The sequence below is a fragment of the Zingiber officinale genome, chromosome 2B (genome assembly GCF_018446385.1).
Source record: "Zingiber officinale cultivar Zhangliang chromosome 2B, Zo_v1.1, whole genome shotgun sequence".
Classification (NCBI taxonomy): Eukaryota; Viridiplantae; Streptophyta; class Magnoliopsida; order Zingiberales; family Zingiberaceae; genus Zingiber; species Zingiber officinale.
Genome location: NC_055989.1, coordinates 153,965,998 through 153,991,418, shown reverse-complemented (window position 1 = coordinate 153,991,418; position 25,421 = coordinate 153,965,998). Strand labels below are relative to the sequence as shown.

General features: G+C 40.1%; 1 protein-coding gene across 1 annotated transcript; it reads left to right on the top strand.

The window, feature by feature from the left end:
- Nucleotides 1–8,561: 8,561 nt before the first annotated feature.
- Nucleotides 8,562–9,562, top strand: LOC122049694 (horcolin-like). The gene is made up of 3 exons (XM_042611052.1): nucleotides 8,562–8,691; nucleotides 8,795–8,985; nucleotides 9,096–9,562. Exons 1-3 carry the CDS (start codon nucleotides 8,622–8,624, stop codon nucleotides 9,345–9,347), a joined length of 513 nt encoding a protein of 170 aa, XP_042466986.1. The 5' UTR covers nucleotides 8,562–8,621; the 3' UTR covers nucleotides 9,348–9,562.
- Nucleotides 9,563–25,421: the final 15,859 nt, after the last annotated feature.

Here is a 25,421-nt window from a genome sequence, read left to right as displayed (position 1 = left end):
TCCACGTATTTTCTTCTTTATCTTTTGGCGCTGCATATCCATATTTAATTATTAAAAGTATATCAAATTCAGTTTTAAAAAATACCTCCATTTTTTGCTTCCATGTAGCGAAATCTCCGTCGAACTTTGGAGGATGAATATTCGCTCCGGCCATTGTCTTGATCGTTGTGCTTCAGTCGGCGGTTAGTCCTTCTGACGCGGTCTGACTCTGATACCAATTGTAGGTGCAGCGACGGCCGACAAGAGGGGCTGAATTGCCTGCAAATAAAGATTATACCCTCCTCAAACTTTCAACTCAAAAATAGCAACAATAAAATAAAACAATTAAGCAGAAAGAAATAGAGAAGACCCGGAATTAACTTGGTTACAACCAAGACAGTTGTTAATCCAAGGCGATGAAAAAGCGCAGTAAAAAAAACTCCTTCTCTGAAAGCGGAGAAGCCTTTTACACACTTAGAAAGCTCAACAGTTGCTAGGAAATCTAATACTGAGTTGAATGAATATTTCCTAGGTCCATGGGCCTTTATATAGCTCCTGGAAGTTCTATCCCGAGGGTCCAAGGCGCCTCCAACAAGGTTTAAGGTGCCTCCAGCTCGGTCAACGGATAAAATTTTATCCGCAGCGCAAACAGCCAAATCTGACCTGTTGAAGGCGCCTTCATCAAGCTTGAAGGCGCCTTTGTCACGCCCCAGGTAGTCCCTGCCAGAAGAAATTTCGGCAACATCTCCCTGTTGGAACCCCAAGGTTGTTTTGGTGTGATCAACAAGTTAAGTTAGGTCCTGTGTGTTTCTAACCTTGTGTCTAAGTGTGCAGAAGCTTAGGAGCACAGGTAGTCGAGCGGAAGACGCAGCTAGTGAGAAGGACGGCAGTCCGAGGGACGAGGTGCTGCGAAAGAGTATACCGGCGGACGAGAACGAAGCGTGCGTGGTTCCGAGGGACGAAAGCCGGAGCGGAAGATTGCTCGGGGAGCAAGAGACGCAGCTAGCAAGAAGGACGGCACGCGGTGCGTCCGAGGGACGAAGACTGCGGATGAGTACGCCGGCGGACGAGAAGGAAACACGCGACGATTCCGAGGGACGAGAAGCCAGAGGGAAGTCCGCTCGAGAAGATCGGAAGTTGGGTTCGGGTGAGCCCTTTTCCGGATGACAGAGATCACCCAAGCGAGAGGATCGGAGGAGAAGAACCGGACCGAGGCGGGACTGGACCAGAGAAGAGGTCCCGAATGAAAAAGTCAACACCTGTTGACTTTGGGCTCCGGGGCGCCCGGAGCCCTCCCGGGCGCCCGGAGCCCTCCCGGGCGCCCGGAACTCCGGGGCGCCCGGAACCCTTCCGGGCGCCCGGACCCTGATTTTGACTAGGATCGCGATTTACGCGATCTAAACGTTGGGGGATAAAGTTTTATCCCCCCAGGGCGCTCGGAACCCTTCCAGGCGCCCCGACCAAGGCTATAAATATAGCCTTGGTCCAGAAGCTTTTTATCAGTTCAGAAATTGTAAAAACACTTATGCGCCTTCCACTGTTTAGATTAGCTTCTTTCCTTTTGTGCTTCAACGCTGTAAGAGGCTTCTCCGCCTGAAGGAGATTGATAGTGCACTTCATCCTTTCCTTGGATTAACAACCTCCCCGGTTGTAACCAAGTAAACAACTGTGCCTCTTTCTTTTCTGCTTTTTATTTACTGCTTTAATCATTTTACAAGTGTACTGTTGAAAAGTCGGGAAGGGTCTTTGTTTATTTTTTCAGGGCTATTCAACCCTCCTTCTAGCCGGCCCAACGGTCTTACAAGTGGTATCAGAGCTGAGACGCTTCAGGAGGACAAACCGCCGAACGAAGCAACGAGATGGCCGGATCTAACATCCACCCGCCAAAATTCGAGGGGGACTTTGCAAGCTGGAAGAAGCACATGGAGGTATTTTTCGGTACCGATTTCGATTTATTACTAACAATGGAACTCAGTTTTGAAGCTCTCGAGGGCAAAGCGAAAAATCAATGGACAAAGAAAGAGCAGGCCGAGTACGTGGCAAACAAGAAAGTAGAATTCCATCTGCTAACCATAGTTCCTCCACAAGAAGTCAACCGTGTCGGCACCTACAACTCGGCAAAGGAGCTTTGGGAGAAGTTCCTTGAATTACACGAAGGAACATCCGAAGCCAAGCTTGCGAGACGGGACTTACTTCGCAACCAGCTCACCAACTTCCGTCTTGAAGAAGGTGAAACAATTGCACATCTTCACTTGAGGATACAGGAGCTCATCACCGGACTTTCGAATCTCGGAGAAGAGATAAGTAACCGAGATTCGCTCAGGTACGCTTTAAATTTCTTCCCTAGAAATTCAAAATGGGCTTCACTAGTAGATGTTTTTTACATTTCGAAGGACTTAGAAAAAATTTCATTAGAAGAATTTTTTTCAACATTTAAAGTGCATGAGTCAAGATGTGCAGGAATGAGGGTGCCCAAGAACAACGTCGCCCTCAAAGCTTCGAGAGACGAACCTGAGTCGGAATCTTCTCTCGACGACGAGGAAATGGTAATGATGGTAAGAAGATTCAAGAAACTTTGTAAATCTAGATCTACTAACCATCCGCAGGGGAAGAAGAAAAGGACGATCCGCTGCTACCACTACGACGAAGAAGGGCACGTTAAGGACAATTGCCCCAAGATGAAGAACAAAGACAAGGAGAAGGGTAAGAAGCCTATCCAGAAACGAAAGGCCCTGAAGGCGACGTGGGACGATACGTCGTCCGAATCGGAAGTCGAAGCATTCACCGGACTCGCACTGATGGCGAGTCATCAAGACGACGATTGTGATTCAAGCTCTTCCGAAATGAGCATCGAGAGCATCGATGAAGGGGGAGACACGTCGGAAGAAAGCAGTAACTCAGGGGGAGAAACAGACAACAAGATTGATAAGATAAGTCAGGTACAATCTCTTCCTCCCGATAAAATATTTAAAGATTTTCATAAACACTCAACCATGTGACTGGGGGAGTAATTCAATGGTTACCAAAGGGAGTACGTCATCTGCCTTAGGACCTTTCTCTACGTTTTTAATAAAGATAATTAATAAAGTCTCTTTGACTCCGCAATACAACTACCAAGGAAACAATTATTAGATCATCGTAACAAGATCTAACGATCAACAAAGTGATGATCAATCTATGGAGCACAAAATCTGGGGTGAAAATTGAAAGGAGATGCATTCAATGGATGTGTAATATAATTGCCTAGTGCGTTGTCTTTCTCAACGAAATTAATCTTTCTCCGCATCTCTTGCGAATTTGTGAACTTAGACATTAATTAAATATTTCTTGGCATCACGTTCAACTTGTGGATAATTTATTGGCTCAAATATTAATTATGCGGAAGAGTTAGTGAGGCTGATGCGTGATGAACATGCAATACCGTAATTTAAGCGATCCAGCTTCATCGATTCTATTTGGAACATTGGCAATAATTGACTTGATTTGCTATTAAAAAATAACTATTTTCAGAATTGAAAGTTTAAAAAAAATGCACCAAATTCATGTCAAACCCTATGATAAACGGGACATATATGTTTGAAATACAACAAATATGTAGTCTTATTCGCTCTTATGCTTTTAATTAATTAATTTAGAATTGATTAATTAATTAACTTAGGTGACGTCGTGTAAGCGGCGTAGATTCGGTGACGTCGTGGAATTGTTACCTTGTCATATTTAAAGCGAATAGGCATTAGTAGTTGTGATGTCCTTCTGCCGATAAGAGCAGTTGAATTTTCTCCTCTTAATATTAAATTTTCAGCCTGCCTGAGATATCGACTATCATTTTCTTACACTACTTACTTTATTATTATTAGTATTACGTCATGCTTAATTTCTTCTCATGACGTATAGCTTTAGTTGTCATCATGCATACGAAGAGGGACAATAATAGGGTGTTGTCTTTCTCAACCGAAAGCGGGACCGGATGACTTTTAACATGTAGCGCACGAAAACGACCGTTACAGCCGAAATGATAAATATTACAACGGAAACGATATATGCAAAACATAGACTACGTTTGGTTTGGTTTGGTTTGGTTGAGTGTAATATAATTTTACTTATAATATAATTAAATTTGTAATGTAATATAATGTAATATTAATTATATTATTATGTTTGGTAATATAATATATGTAATCTTTAATTACAAAGATGATTACATTCTTTTGTTTGGTGTCCATTATTTTTTATAAAGAATGTAATTCTTATTATTATAAAATCATAAAAATATCCGGTGACCTCTATCAATGGTCGTCGCACCTCTGTCGTAGCTTGCGGCAACCAACAGTCGTCGCCGTTGGCCTCCTCCGCCGGCACCCACCACCGACAACCGGTGACGGCGACGATCGCCGGCAGCGGCCGACGGTGGTCGCCAGTGACGATCGTCGATAGCGGCGGCGGTCGGCGGGCGACGACCGCCGGTGGTCGTCGGGGGTGGCGGCGGGCGGTGGTCGCCGGCGACGGCGGCCGACGGTGGTGGTTGGCGGTGGTCGCCGTCGGCCGGAGGTGGTCGGCGCCGGCGGCCGACGGCGGTGGGCAGCGACAGCCGATGACAATGGATGGTGACCACGGTGGACTAGGGGTATATTCGACATTTAAATTTTGGTTAAACGGTGACCTAGTAATGTAATCCGATTACATAGTATTTACTTTGTAATTCAGATTACAAAACTTTACTATCTTTTGTAATCCATATTATATTTTATAATTCTAATTATATTACAAGACAGATTACACCGTACCAAACATAGCCATATATGATTAGGCAAATTCAGGGCGAAAATTAAGCCTCAAGAAAAGCGGTTTAAAACTAATAAAACGACTCGTTGTTAAAACTAAATTAATTCAAATTGATTAAAAAATTCATCGATTTCAATTTATTGAAATTTATTAAAATCATTTCAATATAGTCAAATTTATATTAAAATTATAATAACAACGGTTAATTAGGTAGTACAACATTGATTAATAATATAACAGTCCTACAATTAATTAGCTACTGTACTATTTTACTATAATTAATAATAAATAGTTATTCGTCCTTAGGAGTGACTAACTGTTCGGTGCATGGGTAATGAATATAGAGATCGGGGGTGGTTAAATCTTGGAGGGGATTTCATCATTCTTTGCAGTATTTACTTCATTTTATATTTATAGGACCGACTGGGCGATTAATGTAATAATTCTAAACTTTTTTTAATAATTAATAGTTATTCGTCCTCTAAAATACAATGGTAGTAAGTTTCCACACTTAATCAAATATCCATGAATCAATTCTTAATTGCGGTGCATTATGAATTAATTTTCTCAAGTGGGGAAATAATCCTAGGATGTTGGCTATGGAGCGACATATTATTCATACTCCTAAATTTATCTTAGTCGTCGGTGAAAAATTTTCATGGGATGAAACTGATCAATTTAATCGATTCGAAAAACTAGATACCTAATATATGTTATGCTAGGTGTCTCCATGGGATCTAGCATGAACAATTGAATGCATTTAGGGTGTCCGGAACACGTCGGGCGCCCCTCGAGTATCCAGGGCAACGTCCAACATATCAAGCTATATATCCCAAAAGTAAGTTACGTTAATATCTTTTTTTTTTCTTTTCACTCCGAAAATAATTTCAGGACTTAAGTAGTAATTTCAGCTTCTTATCATTCTCTTGCTTACTATTCAATCAGCCTGACTTACTATGACTTTTACCTTTCCCTAGTATCTATTAAGACTTTTTAGTTGCCTAGTATCGTTAGGACTTTTCCTTTGCCTAGTTTCCACTAGGACTTTTACTTGCCTAGTCTCACTATGACTTTCTGGTTGAATTACTTGTACACTTGATCAACCTCATTAGATCACAACACAACTTAAATTTGAACTCTTTTTCAATATCAAAATCAAGTTTGATTATCTAGTGCTTCATGTGCAATTTGGTGAGAGTATGTGTGAGGAATATGATAGTTGGTTGAGTGAAACATCAAATAGGTCAAGATGGATTAGATTTTGACAATGTAGAAGTCTAACTAAGAGTTAGCAAAAGAAAAAGTATAACCATTACAATTATTTCAAATATTTATTCACTTTTTATTGATGTAATAGATTATTTTTGGTCTATTTATGTATTTTGTGTATTTATTATTTGTAAACTAACCATTACAATTATTTATCATAATAAAAAGGTCATTTTTAATTTTCACTTGGAGCCCCGTCAAACACAGGTACAACTTTGGTTGACATGAAAAGAAATGTCCAAATGAACTACGATAGATCGAACACATGAAATGCGAAGGAAAATTCAAGTGAGTTATTAAGGATCGGCCACTTGATATGAGAAGCGAAGTTTGAGTCGATAAACGTTGATCGGACATTTGACTATGAAGAAAGTCTTAATAGATTGAGATCAATTGGATACTAGACAAGATGAATTGATAATATATCAATTTGAACCTTGAGACAACTGCTACCAAAGATATATATATATATTTTCTTGTTGATAATGACATGTAACACAATAGGAAGGTGGACTAATTGATTAGGAAAGACCTAAAGATAATTAAGTCTTTTTGACTCAGCAAATAATTAAGTCTATGCGGAAGAGTTAGTGATGCCGATGCCGATACGTGATGCACATGCAATAGAATAATCTAATTGATCAAGCTTCATCGATTTTATATGGAACAAGAAGAATAAAAGATAACGTTATGAAAGTATCAGAATAGCATGCAACTACTCGAATCATTATGAGAAATTTGACTTGCACATTACAATAATTAATTCTGTTGATCCATCTGGACTGCTTGTAGCTAGTAGTTTTATGTAAGTGGTAGATCATCTCATTTGCTTGCTCTCCGTTCAACTCATTTGTGATACACATGCATTAGAAAAATAACTATTTTCAGAATTATATTGGAAGAGTTTTTAAAGATATATCTTTGATTCTGTCTGGTCCCAAATATGAGTCAAATGAAGATCGGATGAGTTATTACTGGTATTGACGGAGAGGCGATTGAGACATCTTTTTCATATGCGCCCACAAGAACGACCCCTGACGTGGCGATGACGGACGATGATGACTGAGTCGATGGTACTTGAGCTCTGTGCACACTCAGACAAGCACACGGAACGTTAGAGACCAGAAACTAGGGAAAAAGTCTTCGGAGTGGGCCATCCGATGCTCAAGTCAGGTACTTTTTCCCAGAAGAGAAATGTATGAAGGAGAAAGAAAAATAAAATACAAGTGCGGACGTGCGAGAGAGCGTACCCGTGCAAGGGAGAGGACCTCCCTTTTTATATGACAGTGCATACCTCTAGAATCTGACGGATGTTAGGAAATGTCAGATGTCAAGACCTGTCGGGTGATGGAGGATGCGTGGCGCCCTTTTGTGGATTGGAAAAAGGTTCCATTCGCAGATGATCAAAGACCCTTGGAATATTCCCTGATATACAGCAGTTATTCTCTGACAGGTGGTTACAATTCCCTGACCTTGTTATCGTGTAGCACCTTCTATCCTGCCTAGGTATGAATAGGATAGCTCAGGATGATCTGTTGAAGTCTGATGAGAATGCTTGACGAAAGGACAAGATATGATGAGGGCCTTATATTTCCCGTTGGATTTGATCCAGACCCGACCGGGAGTACCAGGTCTGTATATGTTGTCTGGGCTGAGGAAACCCGACCGGTAAGAGCGAGCCAGGCATTACCCTGATTGTGCATCCTATCTCAGACCTAAGTGTCTCAGATTTGGGGTCTTGGTCTGTGAGAACCCGATCAAGAACCATGTCGCCAATGTTATCAGATGGTCCTAACTCTTCTTTCCCTAACTGCTGACTGCCACATCTCTTGACTTCTGATTACCACGTCATCTTGACTTCTAACTGTCACATTCCTTGACTTCTGACTGTCATGTTTTATTGATTTTTGACTGTCACATCTCCTTGACTTTTGATTATCATATCTTCTGGACTTTTGACTATCATATTTCCTTAATTTCCGATTGTCCGATTTTATTATATCCCACTATTATTCACTGTGTCAATCTTAGTACTGGATCAGATTGACTTTTCCAATCGCTCCAGCATGTGTACAGCTCACCTCATATCCATTATAGAATGATTAATCTTTTGTTTGACTTTTGTATTTCTCAATCCAATGATACTTTTGCATATCTCTAATATATTCTGTGAGCTTGCAGGCAGATTCTTAGATACTTTTGACACCTTAATGCCTTTAGTTTGAAGAATTAAAAACAAAAAGAAAAGGATGAAATTAAATTAATTAAGAAGAAGCGTAGGTACGTGAATTAGTTTTCAATTGATCATTGTAGCTAGCTAGGGGATATCGTATTGACTTAATTTATCTAATTGAAAAATTGCCTGTTTAAACCATCACCATCACGGTAATTAATTATTAATTGATGGATCTCTTAATTAATCTTATCCCTAGCTTCTCTTTAATTAGTTTTTCTTTGTCTCGGTCTAGCTCTTCAGTAGCATCGTCTGTCTATAAAAGAAGGAAATGGGGTGTCACTCCAATAATCTCTCCTCTCCTCTCCTCTCCTCGGCCTTTTCAATCCTCGATCGATCGGCCTTCAGGTAGCTAGCGATGGCTGAGGCCAGCTTAACTTCCGCTGTAGGCGTCAACGAGTTATGCAAATCCAGCGAGCAGAAGATCCGTGAGAGTCTATATTATATTTATTATATGCCTTTCTTTTCTTAATTAGATATATTACTTACTATTAATGACAATATAATTTACATTGCGTGTTTAATTATTAGCTCTTAAGGTTGGGCCATGGGGAGGCAGCGGGGATACCAGCTTTGACATAATTGGTCCACCGACCTCCCAAATCACAAAGATCCTAGTCAAGACAGGAGCCGTCGTCGACAGTTTGGTGATCTCCTATGTTGTTGACTGGGAAGTCCAATCATACCGAGCAGGCGGCACTGGCGGTGTTGAAACCCACGAGGTACGTCCAACAATATTAATAATCTAAGTTATAAATATACATATATGCTTGTAGTAGCTTAATTAACAAAATATAGATGATATCAATTTTGAGATCGATCGATGTTGCAGTTTGAACTAGGCGGAGGTGAATATATCAACAAAATCTTTGGGTCCATCAGTGATTATAACGGCGAAACTTGTATCAGTCAGCTCGGATTTAAAACCAACTTGGGGAAGCAACATGGCCCTTTTGGGAAAGGATGTGGCAAGGAGTTCACTGTTCCAGTTGTCAACGGTCGAATTGTTGGACTCTTTGGCCAGTACACCAATTATATAAATGCCATCGGAGTCTCTGCTCTCTTACTCTCCTCGATCTCTTAATTAATTGATTGCCTATCTGATCATCCATCCTGGCTTGGCTTCTTCGCTTTGCTATTACTGTTTTAAATAAATTTGGTATGTTCGGTGTTTTAAAATAAAATGGATGATCGATGATCAGTCAGTCAACTTTATGTATGTTTAATTTGCTGTTCTCAAGCTAGCTACTAGCTAGTTTCTTTCATTTGCTCTAATAAATTGTGTTGTTTTTATCATGAGTCTTTTAATTCCATTTTTTTTTATCGATCGTCAGTTTAATTTTCTTTATATTTGATCTAACACAACTAAAGATCTAATTTATTCCAATATATTTTGCTTACATCAAGAAAAATGTAATTATGTAAATGCGGAAGGAAATGGAAGGATGGATGAAAATAATGTAAGAAAATAAATTTGACACGAAATTATAAATAAATATAAATACAGATATATATTAATTTGACAAAAAAAAACTTTTTTTTTAAAAAAATTTATATGCTTGAGTCTTCATGTTTGTCGCATGATAGACTAAGACATGTTAACTACGATGTGTTGCGTAGATTAACAAACATGCAGAGCATACCTACATTCTATCTTGACCCAAAACATAAGTGTAAGATTTGTGTTGAAGCAAAATTGACGAGGTCATCCTTTCAACATGTTGAAAGAAGCAACGAACCACTCGGGCTAATCCACACCTATATGTGTGACCTTAAAGGTATACCAACATATGGTGGGAATAAATACTTCATCACTTTTGTAGATGATAAAACAAAATACTGTTATGTGTATCTTCTCAAAAGTAAAGATGAAGCTATAGAGAAATTTATACTTTATAAGAATGATGTTGAAAACCAACTTAATAGAAAGATTAAGGTGGTTCGAAGTGACCGAGGCGGTGAATATGTATCACCGTTCGCTGAGTTGTGTGTTGAACATGAGATCAGACACGAGATAACTGCTCCTTATACTCCTCAGCAAAATGAAGTTGTTGAGCGAAAAAATCGAAATATAAAAGAGATGATGAATGCTCTTCTATTGAGCTCTGGACTGCCAGAGTACATGTGTGGGGGAAGCTATGTTGACAGCTAATTACCTTTTAAATAAGATGTCTCGGAAGAAAATAGATAAGAGCTCTTATGAGTCGTGGAATAGAAGACAACTGTTCTATAAATATTTATGAATGTGGGGGTGTCTAACCAAAGTATCGGTGCTTGATCCGAAAAGGATTAAGATAAGACCAAAAACTATTGATTGCATATTTATTAAATAAGCACAGAACAACAGTGCGTATCGGTTTTGTGTGTATGAATCACACATACCGAAGATACACAAGAACTCGATAATAGAATCAAGAAATGCCTCGTTCTTTGAGCATGTGTTTCCATATAAGACCCGTGAGGATGCTAGCTCCTAAAAATGGGTAAATGAAACACACACTACAACAAAAACTGCAAACGACAACACCCCTACGACAACGGTTTTAAGAGAAAGTGTTGCGTATTTGCTCAAAGACAACGGTTTTTGCCAAAATCGTTGTCTTTGAACTCCCCATTAAATATAAAAGACAACGATTTTGTGAAAACTGTTGTCTTTTAGCGACTTATTTTTAAAATGACAACACTTTTTACAACGGTTTTATAAACCGTTGTCTTTATCCGCGTTTTTAGGGGTTACAACAACAGTTTTGATAAAACCGTTGTCTTTGGCTTTATTTGTTTCGTCATTTCCCCTCGCAATTTTGCTTTCCCTCTCTGCAAAAATCTTTTCGCGCCGTGTTTTCCCCTTAGCGTTTCCAAACCCTAAGCCATTTTTCTTTCCTCTCCTCGACTATCTCTTCACGCCATAACACCAAATGGAGCATTTGCGCGAGATCTGCAAGTGCCTCAAAACCCTAGTCGACTTCCTCCTCTGCCATTGCGACAGCCTTTCGAAGCACGACCCCAAGCCATGGGATCCTCCCTTCGACCTGTCGCAGCCAAAGCTAGATCTATCTCTCGCTGTCGTCGTCGTCGTCTTCCTCTTCGTTGTTACTGCTCTCTCGTCTCACTACCACCACGGTGAGTTATTCGTCAGTTTGCACAGAATATGGTGTTGCAACCTCGAATAATTTCCCTTTTATTCTATGAAAATGATCCAGTTAATCGCGAGAGAGGATCGCAAATCCTTCTCCAACACCTCCTCATCGATCTTTTCCTACCAATCCCACCAGGTGTGCTTCAAAATCGACTCCGTCTATGTATTTTCTCAATATTCCTTCATTAGAAAATATTATGTTTCCAGTAGGCACGGGTTCAACCCACCGGCGGCGGCGGCCACCGGGAGCAGCAATTTGTGGGGGCTGTCATCGGCCTTCCGGATCTCAGCGTGTGCGCAGTGGAGGAGGAGGAGCAGCAGCAAGATCAGGTGCGGTGGTGGAAACACCGACAGCAGCAGCTGTTGGCGTACACAGCAACCACGTCACTGGCGAGGAGGAGGCGAGTCCAGATACAGACAGAGAAGAGGTTCTCCCTTCTTTCCTACAATTCCAAGTAGGAACTCCTTATTTTTATTGAAAAAAAAATTAATTAGCTTATTTTCAAGATTTTAAAGTTAAAAACTCTTTTATATTTCAAATTAACTCATCCTAGAACCAATGTTGATGTTACTCTGGTCGAGTATGAGCAATTTGCTCTATGCCTGACTTCTATTTACAACCACAAACACATCGGACAAAGTTTCAAGCTAGCAATAAAGATCAATCATTAAAAATACAAGATATACTATGTGGAAATAACAGTATCATGCAATGTCCAAATTCAGTTGATCTAAATAGATGTGGAAAAAGAAGACTTACTTTTAACTTGAAGGCCTATAGGAGTAGCAACACAAACACATGAAAAAGGATTTCTATGTCATAACTCAAACTTATATGCGTTAAAGTGATCAAGTTGACCTAAATAGATGTGGAAAAAGAAGACTTACTTTTAACTTGAAGGCCTATAGGAGTAGCAACACAAACGTATGAAAAAGGATTTCTATGTCATAACTCAAACTTATATGCGTTAAAGTGATCAGACTACACCAGAAGGAAGCCTTAGCACCAGTTGTTTTAATGATACTTTTATTATGAGTCAAATAAGTCCACTTTCTGATCTGTTGGTTTAGAAGGGGAATTAAAGCTTTGATTTTTCTCACTTGTTTTGGGCTTGCAGCATGTTACAGATTTGTCTAGGAGGGAAACACTTGTTCGTATTACAGGTATTAAGTTAATATATATTTCTTTTTTCTTGCTTTGCATATGGCTGTGAATTCTTTGCTTCAGTTGACATTAGCAAGCAGCATGAACATGTTTGATGGTAATAAAATAGGCTTTTTAGTGGTTGTACTTAATGCTATTAGACTTGATTTTGGTTGGAACAAGTTGTCTGTTTACGTATTATATTGTTGTTACTCCATTTGTGCATGGTTGAGCCCAACAATTTGGTCAATGACTACGCTCTTATTTTCCAGTTTCTGAAGCATGGCTCTTAAGATCACCTTCCTTATATGGTTGTACCTTGTGGAAGCGTTTCGAGTCATAGCCATGCAATATGATTTTTTTTGGTTTCAGAGAGTTTTTCTTTGAGATCATTCCATGTTTCATGGAATCTTAGGCCCTTCTAATGTTGCATTTGATTATCCATAAATATGTGCATTAGTGATGAGCTACACTTTGATGTTGTTCATCTTTTATTTGCTCAGCGGATACCTCTTGCTAACTCTCTTGTGAAGTGTTCCTAGTTTATGGATGAGGGGCACATTCATACTCATTCTTTTTTATGCTATTTAAACTAAAACCTAAACTGATTTGAAAAAGTTTGTTGATTTATCTTTAAAATTTTCAATCTGACAGTGATTTGTCCTATTTATAGCAATATAATTTCAATGGTGAACAACGATCTCTATTTTGTAGTTCAGCCGTACAATTTGGTTCTTTTTACACACTTTTTGATTTTGCAAGTGATTTCATACATTAGAACATTGTATGCCTTTACAAATGATACTCTTGCTATGTATTCTTATGCAACCTCACTTCAAGCTACACTAAGGTATGGAATACCGATTAGTCTAGTGCAAGGCCTTGGTCTTGACTTCACATATGGTCTTGCTATATGTTCTTGTGCTTTATAACTTTGGGTTGGGAGGTTCCTGATTTCGAATGGAAAGGCTAATGGTGGAGAAATTATTACAGCTTTGTTTGCTGTAATTTTAAGTAGCATGTAAGTAAGCTTTGTTATGAAACCTACATTCATCTCTAGTATATCTGTTCATTTTCTCTCTAGGATATCTTTTGTTCTCATTAAGTCTGACATTTTCAGTGGACTTAATCAAGCGGCTATCAATTTCTATTCATTTGAGCAAGGGAGAATTGATGCTTACAAACTTTTTGAGATGATAAGCTGTTCAAATTCTTCTCTTAATCAGGATGGAAGTACCTTAGTTACAATGCAAGGAAATATTGAGTTCAGGAATGTTTACTTCAACTATCTTTCACGTCCAGAAATTCTAATATTGAGTGGCTTTTACCAAAATGTACCTGCTAGAAAAACTGTGGCCCTTGTTGGTAGGAATGATTCTAGAAAAAGTAGTATAATTCCTCTTATGGAGCGTTTCTATGATCTTACCTTAGGTTTGTCTTGTTTGACTATGTTTTCCTATCATACACTAATGTACATTTCATTGATGCTTGACAGCTTCGTCTTGATTTCTTGATGCAAGTGAAGTTCTATTGGATGGGGAGATATAAAACATCTGAAGTTGGAATGGTTGAGAAGCCAAATTGGACTAGTTACCCAGGAACCAACTTTGTTAAGTTTGAGCATCAAGGATAATATAGCTTATGGAAGATCTGCTATATTTGATCAGATTGAAGAAGTTGCTAAAACAATTCATGCACATGATTTCATAACTTCTCTTGAAATGGGATACGAAACTCAGGTTGATCTTGCACATGTTTAATTTTGAGCTTGTCTTTTGATCATGTTTAATTTTGGGTTGAGTCTCATTTGATATTCTATTTTGCATTACACTTATTGAACATGATGCAATATAGGTTGGTAGGACTGGTTTAACATTGACTGAAGAACAGAAATAAAAATCTCAATAGCTCGTGTTGTGCTTTCAAATCCTTCTATTCTTCTACTGGATGAGGTCACAAGTGGACTTGATTTTGAGGCCGAAAAGGTTGTTCAAGAGGCTCTGGATGTTCTCATGTTGGGGAGATCCACTATTATAATAGCTAGGTCCCTTAGTCTTATTCTGCTCTATATTTGACTCTGGAAGTTCTTTCAAATTTTCATTTGTAGATATATGACAGTTCTTTCCTTTAAATACACTTGCAAATTTGCTGGATTTTGTTACATTTACATGCCTTTTCTTCATCCATTTAGTTTGCACTTGATAGTGTTAAAAGTCTACAGGTTTTAAGCATATTTTGCATCTATGTGACAGAGATTCCTATTTATCTGTTCCAAGAAGTGAATTGGCTGTTTGTTCAAGTGTGCCTTCTCACATCTGTATAAGGTAAAAATTTGACCCTATATTTCTTCCTTAGTGTGTAATTTTCTTTCTAATGAATCTTGTAGTATTCAAAACCTCTCAAACACATACATATCTGTCTGATTCTTTGCTATTTTCCAAAAGTTAGTTTATAGATGAAAAATTTACAGAATTTACTATTTCTAATGCTGGGCATTTACTTCAGGGATCTATTATTTTGCCAACTATAATCTTAGGGCAGTTGTCAAAAAGTCATTATCGTGGTTATAGATAAAAATTGATGTAGTATCTGCCTGAAATTTCAATATTAGCAATATGATTGTAGAAATGGTTTCTCACTTATACATGTCGTATAACATAGATGGTAGGAAAATTGAGCACTATATGGTAGTTACATTTTAGAAATACTAAGATTATGCTTTATGATACACTGAATCCCTGGTGTTTTGACTCATGATATCCTAGAAGAGTTAACATTAATTTTTTCTCTTTATGAGATGCACTTCCTTATATCATTTCATGGATATGCAGGTTTCAAGTTGTTCTTGTATAGTATCAAATGGACTGCAAGAAGTTCCTGCAATTCATTAAAGAGAAGAAGAAGAGAATTCTGGATCATAAAGATGCCCCCTTGAAATGGAAGTAGAAGCTTAAAGCTTGGTTGTTTGTTAATTTTCTTGTGTAGTTAATTTTTGAAATTTGAAGATAACATTTTCATGCATTGAATGTAGTAAATATTTAGTTTTGAATTGGTGGTTTGTTTATATTAAATAAAGATTGGTTGTTTGTTATTATCATGTTACAACATGAACATTAAAGACAACGGTTAGAAATATTGTAAAAAGTACATAACCACAACGGATTTTTTTTTATAAAAAGTAATAAAAGACAATGATTTTATCTATTGTAAAACATATTAAAATTATCTACCACAACAGTTTTAAAATTAATCTGTTGTAAAAAGAGTCTACCACAACGGTTTATTTCTGTTGTTGAAATTATCTACCACAACGGTTTTAAAACGTTGTCGTATCCTTCGTAAACAAATTTTGAGCATATAAACAACAACGGATAAAAACCGTTGTCAAATGTCTACAAAGACAACAGATTCAAAACCGTTGTCGTAGGGCAATACATTCTACAACACCCTCAGTTACAACGGTTTTTTGACCCTACGACAACGGATAATATCCGTTGTCGTTTGCAGTTTTTGTTGTAGTGACAAGGCAAAGAAGATAATGATGAACCAGTCGAGGTTGAGTTTAGATGGAGTAAAAGAACTTAGGTAGAAAAATCCTACGGATAAGATTTTATCACTTTCATGTTGGAAAGTAGGCCACGGAGTTATTTAAAGACAGTAAGCTCGTATGATGGACCTCACTAGAGAGAGGTAATTGCATCTGAGATAGAATCTATCTTGCAAAATCACACTTGGGAACTTGTGGATCTTCCTCCGGGAAGTAAACCACTAGGTTGCAAGTGGATCTTTAAGAAGAAAATGAAGTCAGATTGTACAATTGATAAGTATAATGTCAGGTTGGTAATCAAAGGATATCGACAACAAGAAGGCCTCGATTACTTTGATACGTATTCTTTGGTATCGAGAATAACTTCCATTAGATTATTGTTGGTTATTGTCGCTCTATGAAATCTTGAAATACCTCAGATGGATGTAAATACTGCCATTCTAAATGGAGATTTAGAAGAGGAAATCTACATAGAGCAACCTAAGGGTTTTCTGTGCCAAGATAGAAAAATAAGGTTTGTAGATTGGTGAAGTCATTATATGGCTTGAAACAAGCACCAAAGCAGTGACATGAGAAATTTGATAATGCCATGAAGGAATGTGGATTCAAGATTAATGAATGTGATAAATGTGTTTACATAAAAGCCACAGAGAATGACTACGTCATCTTGCGCCTATATGTAGATGACATACTTATCATTGAGAGTAATGATAAGATAATCAAATTCACTAAAGATATGTTGAACTCAAGATTTGACATGAAAGACATGGGTCTAGCTAATGTGATTATAGAAATCAAAATTCTTAGAATAATAGAAGGACTCGTTCTTAGTCAATCTCATTACGTGGATAAAATTCTTGAGAAATTCACCAAGGGTAATTTTGCGTTGGCACGAATGTCGATACATACTAGCCAACATCTATTAAAAATCGAGGTGAAAGTATCTCTCAGATAGAATATTGTCGAGTGATTGGAAGTCTGATGTACCTAATGAGTTGTACACGACCAGACTTGGCCTATGCAGTAAGTAAACTGAGTAGATACACGAGTAATCCCAGTGTTGAGCACTGGAAAGGGATAACAAGAGTACTGAGGTACTTGAGTTATACTCGTGAATATGAAATGCACTATACGAGATTTCCTGCTGTGATCAAAGGATACAGTGATGCGAGTTGGATATCCGATATAACAGACTCTAAGTCTACAAGTGGATATGTATTCACTCTAGGAGGTGTAGCCATTTCCTGGAAATCTTCTAAGAAAACCATAATAACCAGATCCACGATGGAGTTTGAATTTGTATCTCTTGCAAATGTGGTGAAGAGACTGAATGGCTACTACAATTTTTAGAAGATATTCCGAGATGATCAAAATCGGCGTGGGCAATTTGCATATATTGTGATAGTCTATAGGCAATTGGTTGATCACAGAACTATCTGTATAGTGGTAAGTCTAGGCATATATGTCGTAGATATAATTGTTAGGATCGATGGTCGCGGCTAGAGAGGGGGGTGTGAATAGCCGCCCCAAATTCTTCGTTTCTTTCTACAAATCAAGTTAGCGTAGCGAAAATAAAACGAATAGAAACGAAAGCGGAGATAGCAAACCTCAAACTCGTCGATGTAACGAGGTTCGGAGATGAAACTCCTACTCCTCGGCGTGTCCGTAAGGTGGACGAATCCGATCAATCCGTCGGTGGATGAGACCCCGGAGAACCGGCTAATGTAACACTCCTTCTGGGTGGAGAAACCTCGCCACAATGTTTTGCAAAAGCAATACAGGAGTAGAAAGCAGCAAGAAGCAAAATACAATACAAATGTATAAAACACCTTCGCTTACTTGCCTTCTCTTCGACTGGATGAAGCAGCAGCTTCTCGGATCCAACCACAATAGCAACAGCAACTGATCAGTTGGTCCCAGTCGAGTGGAAGCTCACAAAAAGCTTCAGGAACGAAGAACTCAGCAAAGCTCGCAGAAGAACTTGCAGCAGCAAGAAGAAGAGGCAGGAACAAGAAGAAGCAGAAGCTTCGGAGAAGAAGAAGTGTAAAAGAGAGAATCCACTGTAGAAGCCCTCAGCCCTTTTATAGCCTGCATCCACCTGCGAGAAGAACAGAGGCCAAGACAGCAGAAGAATCTAGCCGTTGTCTCTCAACGGCTAGGGCCAGACCGATCAGGCATCACCCTGATCGGTCTGGGGCTGATCTGATCGGTCGTGGGGACCGATCAGGCTCTATGCTGATCGGTCCCTAGACCGATAAGAATGCTTTCACAGAGAGTTGCCCAACTCTCTGTGCGTATCCTGATCGGTCCCGGGGACCGATCAGGCTTCCTGCTGATCGGTCCCCAGACCGATCAGTAAGCTCACAGAGGCACACTGATCGCTTTCTGATCGGTCTCCAAACCGATCCAGGTCATGGTTTTTGCCCAAACCAAGTCCAAACCAATATCCGGTCAACCTTGACTTCTTGGTACATCATGCTTAGCATCCGGTCACTCCCTTGACCTGCTAAGACTCCCCACCAAGTGTCCGGTCAATCCCTTTGACCCACTTGGGCTTTTCTCTTCGTGTCAAGTATCCCGTCACTCCCTTGACCTACTTGACCTTCTCAACACCAAATGTCCGATCACCCTTGATCCATCTGGATTTTCCCTTGCCCGGCTTCACTCACCAGGACTTTTACCTAGCTTCACTTACTAGGGTTTTCACCTGCCTTCACTCACCAGGATTTCCAATCTGCCCGGCTTCACTCACCAGGACTTTCCAACTGCCTGGCTTCACTCACCAGGACTTTCCCACTGTCTGGCTTCACTCACCAGGACTTATCCGTCTGCCTGGCTTCACTCACCATGACTTTCCACATCCGGTCCAGAGAACGAGCTACCGAGCCCTCTCTGACCACAGTTCGGAGAACGAGCTACCGAGCCCTCTCCGACTTCCATCCGGTCCAGAGAACGAGCTCCCGAGCCCTCTCTGACCACAGTCCGGAGAACGAGCTACCGAGCCCTCTCCGACTTCCCATGTGCCAAGCTTCCATACTTGGACTTCTCCGTGCCAAGTCTCCATACTTGGACTTTTCCCGTGCCAAGCTCCCTGCTTGGACTTTTCACCATGCCAAACTCCCTGCTTGGACTTTTCCCGTGCCAAGCTCCCTGCTTGGACTTTTCTGAGTCAGGTCAACTCACCTCGGGTCAACCAGGTCAACCTTAACCACGGGTTGCACCCACAATCTCCCAAGCTTGTATCCTTGTAAAACATCAAGGTACAACTTTTCTGTTCACGTCAAACATTGTCAAACATAACTCGTCAAACATCAAAACACAACTCGAGTCAAGTCAACTCGAGTCTGGTCAACCAGGTCAACCTTGACCTAAGGTTGCACCAACAATCTCCCCCTTTTTGATGTTTGACAAAACTCATAATCAAGTTAGGTTAACCCGATAACCTAACTTAGGTTTTCCAATGTTCTTCCCTGAACATCCTCTAGACATTCTCCATTCTCCTCAAACCTACACTCTCCCCCTTTTTGACACACATCAAAAAGAGTGAATCAAGGTCAAGAGTTTCTTTCTAATGAAGGTCCCATACCTTTCATTGAAACCCTTAATTTCCCCCTTGATACTAAGGTCAACAATTAACTTAGTGATAATCTCATATCACTCAAGTCTTTAGGAGTAAAAACTCCCCCTAAAAGTCAACTCCCCCTTGACTAATAGGTAAAACTCCCCCTAAAGGTCAACTCCCCCTTGACCATTGCACCAACAATGTCTTGGAGAGTTTCAAGCCTTTAGAAATCCAAAACACCAACTCCCAGCTGAAATTTCAGACAAAACAGTCGAAAATCAGCATTTGACACGTCCTGATCGGTCACCAGACCGATCAGACCTTCACTGGATCGGTCTTGGTGACCGATCCAGGCCTCCCTGGACCGATCAGAATCCTCTCTGATCGGTCCACAACTCTGATTTCTGATTTCTGAATTTCTTCCTCCTGAAATTCAGAAACCTCAAAAAAAATCACAGAAAGTTCCAAAAATTGTAAAATTTTAAGGATACATTCCTCATAACATATACTATCATGGAAAAATAGTTTTCTATGAAGATAAGTTCCATTTTCAAATCTTGATACAAAGTTCAAAAGTCTTTGAAATAGCTCAAAGTTAACTCATCTTTGTATCACTTTGCTCAATGATGAATGCTATCACTAGAAAAGCTTCATCAAGGTTTTTTAAATCAATTTTGAAATGATTTTAAACCATTTAATTTAGGACCACAATTTTTGGGCTAAATGTACATGACTTGTACATAAGCTTTCCCTATGATCCCCAATTTTGAATTAGGCTCATCTAGGTACAAGAACCATGCACCTTGATCCTAACTCATCATCATAATATCTCACACACATCTAAGGTGTATCAAACACATTCAAATCAATTTTGATGTGAGATATGAGTTTAGGTCATCTTAGGCTAAGTTCTCATGCATTTTCTAAAACAACAATTTGATCTCCATATCAAATTGTGTGGTTTATCCTTAAGTCAATTTAATTGATCCTAAATGCAAGAGAAGAGATGATGACATGGCATATAATGATATCATAAATGAAACATGTGCCAATGTCATGATGTCATGGCATAAAGTGTGAAACTTAAATAAAGCATGACATTTAAACTAACCTAAGCATTATCATGACATTTTAAATGATCATAAAATAAATATGATGTCATGACATGGCATATGGCAAACAATATATGGCAAATAACATGTAAATGTATAGAAAATACCTAATTCTAGCCTTAGTTGTCATTTTTGATAATTTCGATCATTTTGCCATAAATTCTATATTCCTAAGTGTAATAGACCTAGCATCTTATACCAAAGATTTTTAGATCACTATGTGCCAATTAGATTGACTCTAGACAACTCCTCAAATTTGATTGGCACATTCTAATCACCTTAGGAATAATTCTTAATTTCATTTTCAAGGCTTGATTATACCTTGAAAAATCCTAAAGTGCCACCTTTTGCCATGATTAGGTTAACTACCTATTCAAGTAAGGTTGGCACACCCTAACTAATCTAACGTGATGAAATCACGCTCCTAGGAACCCAATATCTATTGGAGCTCATTGGGTTCACTAAATATTCACTAGGGATGACTTCCCTAGTAACCCTCCTAATGACCCTCCTAGGCTTTGAAGCCTTGGTCATTTGGGACTCATCAAGATCAACTCTAGGAGTGACTCCCCTTGTGACTTTGGTGTTGTTCTTCCTAGCCCTAGGTTTTGTTCCATAATCGAATGGAACATTATGATAATTGGGCTTGACTACTTGGGACTTAGGTTTGTGACCCAAACCTTTCTTGTCCTTGGACTTGGGTTTTTGACCCCTAGACCCTAGAGTCAAATCCTTAAGAGCCTTTTCTAGAGAGTCAAGTCTTGACCTCAAGATTAGATTTTCTTTCTCTAATACCTCAAGCTTTAATTTATCATTTTTCTTTGAGGTATTCCTAGGCATGTGTCTAGTTGATTTGGGATTTCTACCTAGGTTCTCCCTAACCTTAGATGAGTTAATCCTAGGATTGACATTTCTAGTGTTGTGCTTACCTAGGCTAACATGTTTAGCACCTAAGCACATATATTGGTTCCTAAAGTTAACATGCTTATCATTATTAACAATTGCAACAAGACTACTAGCATGTGTCTTATTGCAAGAGTGAGACTTAAATGTTACCTTAGGGTTTGCCTTCGCTCCCCCTATTGACGTGCTCGGTCTCTTGTCCTTGTGAGGTTGCCTCCCCCTCGGACATTATAGTGTCCCCTTCGCTTGCATTGGAAGCACACCACGTGCTCCTTGCCCTTGCGTGTTGGGACTCCGGCTTCCTTGACCTTTTGCGCCGGTGGAGTCTTTCTAACCCTCTTTGGACATTTACTCTTGTAATGTCCAAATTCCCTACACTCAAAGCACATTATGTGTAATTTTCTAGAAACTAAATGGCTCGAGTTACCTAGAGTTGAGGATGGATGAACGCTCTCTCCTTCATCCCTTCCGGAGGTAGAAGCTTCTTCTTCTTGCTCCGAACTTGAAGAAGAACTCTCCTCCTCTTCTTCTTTAGATGTTGAGTGGCCCTCAACTTCTAAATCCATTCCTCCATGAAGTGAGCTACTTGGCTCACTTGACTCCTCTTCATGACTTGAAGTGGAGTTCTCCTCATGGAACTTTGCCAAGTTGTTCCACAACTCCTTGGCATCGTTATATCCACCTATCCTACACAAAACATCATTAGGTAAAGAAAATTCAAAAATTTTCAATACCTCATCGTTGACTAGGGATTGGTGGACTTGTTCCTTGGTCCACTCCTTCTTCTCTAGGGTTTCTCCTTTCTTGTCCATCGGAGGCTTGAAACCTAATTGAACACAACTCCAATTTTCAATGTTAGTCATAAGAAAGTACTTCATTCTTACCTTCCAAAACGCGAAGTCGTCCGATCGTAGAAAGGTGGAATTGTGACGTCTTCTCCAAATAACTCCATTCTCTAGCTCGTGCTCCCCCGGGTGTTGATCCAACGAAGAGCGACCTCGCTCTGATACCACTTGTTAGGATCGATGGTCGCGGCTAGAGAGGGGGGGTGTGAATAGCCGCCCCAAATTCTTCGTTTCTTTCTACAAATCAAGTTAGCGCAGCGGAAATAAAACGAATAGAAACGAAAGCGGAGAATAACAAACCTCAAACTCGTCGATGTAACGAGGTTCGGAGATGAAACTCCTACTCCTCGGCGTGTCCGTAAGGTGGACGAATCCGATCAATCCGTCGGTGGATGAGACCCCGGAGAACCGGCTAATGTAACACTCCTTCTGGGTGGAGAAACCTCGCCACAATGTTTTGCAAAAGCAATACAGGAGTAGAAAGCAGCAAGAAGCAAAATACAATACAAATGTATGAAACACCTTCGCTTACTTGCCTTCTCTTCGACTGGATGAAGCAGCAGCTTCTCGGATCCAACCACAACAGCAACAGCAACTGATCAGTTGGTCCCAGCCGAGTGGAAGCTCACAAAAAGCTTCAGGAACGAAGAGCTCAGCAAAGCTCGCAGAAGAACTTGCAGCAGCAAGAAGAAGAGGCAGGAACAAGAAGAAGCAGAAGCTTCGGAGAAGAAGAAGTGTAAGAGAGAGTCCACTGTAGAAGCCCTCAGCCCTTTTATAGCCTGCATCCACCTGCGAGAAGAACAGAGGCCAAAGACAGCAGAAGAATCTAGCCGTTGTCTCTCAACGGCTAGGGCCAGACCGATCAGGCATCACCCTGATCGGTCTGGGGCTGATCTGATCGGTCGTGGGGACCGATCAGGCTCTATGCTGATCGGTCCCTAGACCGATCAGAATGCTTTCACAGAGAGTTGCCCAACTCTCTGTGCGTACCCTGATCGGTCCCGGGGACCGATCAGGCTTCCTGCTGATCGGTCCCCAGACCGATCAGTAAGCTCACAGAGGCACACTGATCGCTTTCTGATCGATCTCCAGACCGATCTAGGTCATGGTTTTTGCCCAAACCAAGTCCAAACCAATATCCGGTCAACCTTGACCTCTTGGTACATCATACTTAGCATCCGGTCACTCCCTTGACCTGCTAAGACTCCCCACCAAGTGTTCGGTCAATCCCTTTGACCCACTTGGACTTTTCTCTTCGTGTCAAGTATCCGGTCACTCCCTTGACCTACTTGACCTTCTCAACACCAGATGTCCGATCACCCTTGATCCATCTGGATTTTCCCTTGCCCGGCTTCACTCACCAGGACTTTCACCTAGCTTCACTCACTAGGGTTTTCACCTGGCTTCACTCACCAGGATTTCCAATCTGCCCGGCTTCACTCACCAGGACTTTCCAACTGCCTGGCTTCACTCACCAGGACTTTCCCACTGCCCACTGGACTTATCCGTGCCTGGCTTCACTCACCAGGACTTTCCACATCCGGTCCGAGAACGAGCCACCGAGCCCTCTCGGACCCTGAGAACGAGCTACCGAGCCCTCTCCGACTTCCATCCGGTCCAGAGAACGAGCTCCCGAGCCCTCTCTGACCACAGTCCGGAGAACGAGCTACCGAGCCCTCTCCGACTTCCCATGTGCCAAGCTTCCATACTTGGACTTCTCCGTGCCAAGTCTCCATACTTGGACTTTTCCCGTGCCAAGCTCCCTGCTTGGACTTTTCACCATGCCAAACTCCCTGCTTGGACTTTTCCCATGCCAAGCTCCCTGCTTGGACTTTTCCGAGTCAGGTCAACTCACCTCGGGTCAACCAGGTCAACCTTGACCACGGGTTGCACCCACAATCTCCCAAGCCCGTATCCTTGTAAAATATCAAGGTACAACTTTTCTGTTCACGTCAAACATTGTCAAACATAACTCGTCAAACATCAAAACATAACTCGAGTCAAGTCAACTCGAGTCTGGTCAACCAGGTCAACCTTGACCTAAGGTTGCACCAACAATAATATCATTAGACATATTCTCAACGGAAGTTATCACTGTTGACTATGTAAAGTCAAAGGATAATCTAGTGGATCCGCTAACCAAAGGGTTAAATCGAGAGTTAGTTACAAGCTCATCACGAGGAATAAGCTTGATGTCGTTATCAGCGATCAGTGCAGAGAACACCCAACCTATGCTGACTGGAGATCCTAAGAACTAAATTCAAAGGGACAACTAATTTGCACTGACTAGATACACTGTGGGGGGAATGACCCAATGAATTAGTGAAGGATGGAGGTTAAACACACGACTTTTAATGATCAAGAAGAGTAGATGGCTACTCTCGAGGGATAACTTATGTAAGAAAGAAGTGGGGCCATTTCGAAGAGAATTGGAGGCACAATTCTTAGAGCTTCTCACAGAACCAAACATGTTCTGTTAGGATATATATTAAAAGTCTTGCTTTTTGTATGAACATTTAGTTTAAAATAAGAATCACATTGGTCAAATGTCTATATTTATGTTAAATACAGTTATCCATTTAATTTATATTGAAAATAACAAGGTGTGTGGTGTCACACATAGAAGATCATGTTATTGGTTTCCTTATAAATTATAAATAGTAGCTCACGACCAAGATGGATAGGGACAAATCATTGGAATGATCGTAGTATAATTTGGTATTAGTTTATCTTGACTATAAAATTACACTAGTACACTTTGAGTGTATTGAGTAGGACCATTTGAGGTAGTTTCTTTTTATACTGATTGCATAAAAGAACAAGACCTCTGTTATTATGGAAGTGTGTGCTCTTAATCCCAATATAATAACAAGCACATATACTTAATATTTATTTCTTTAATTTATCAA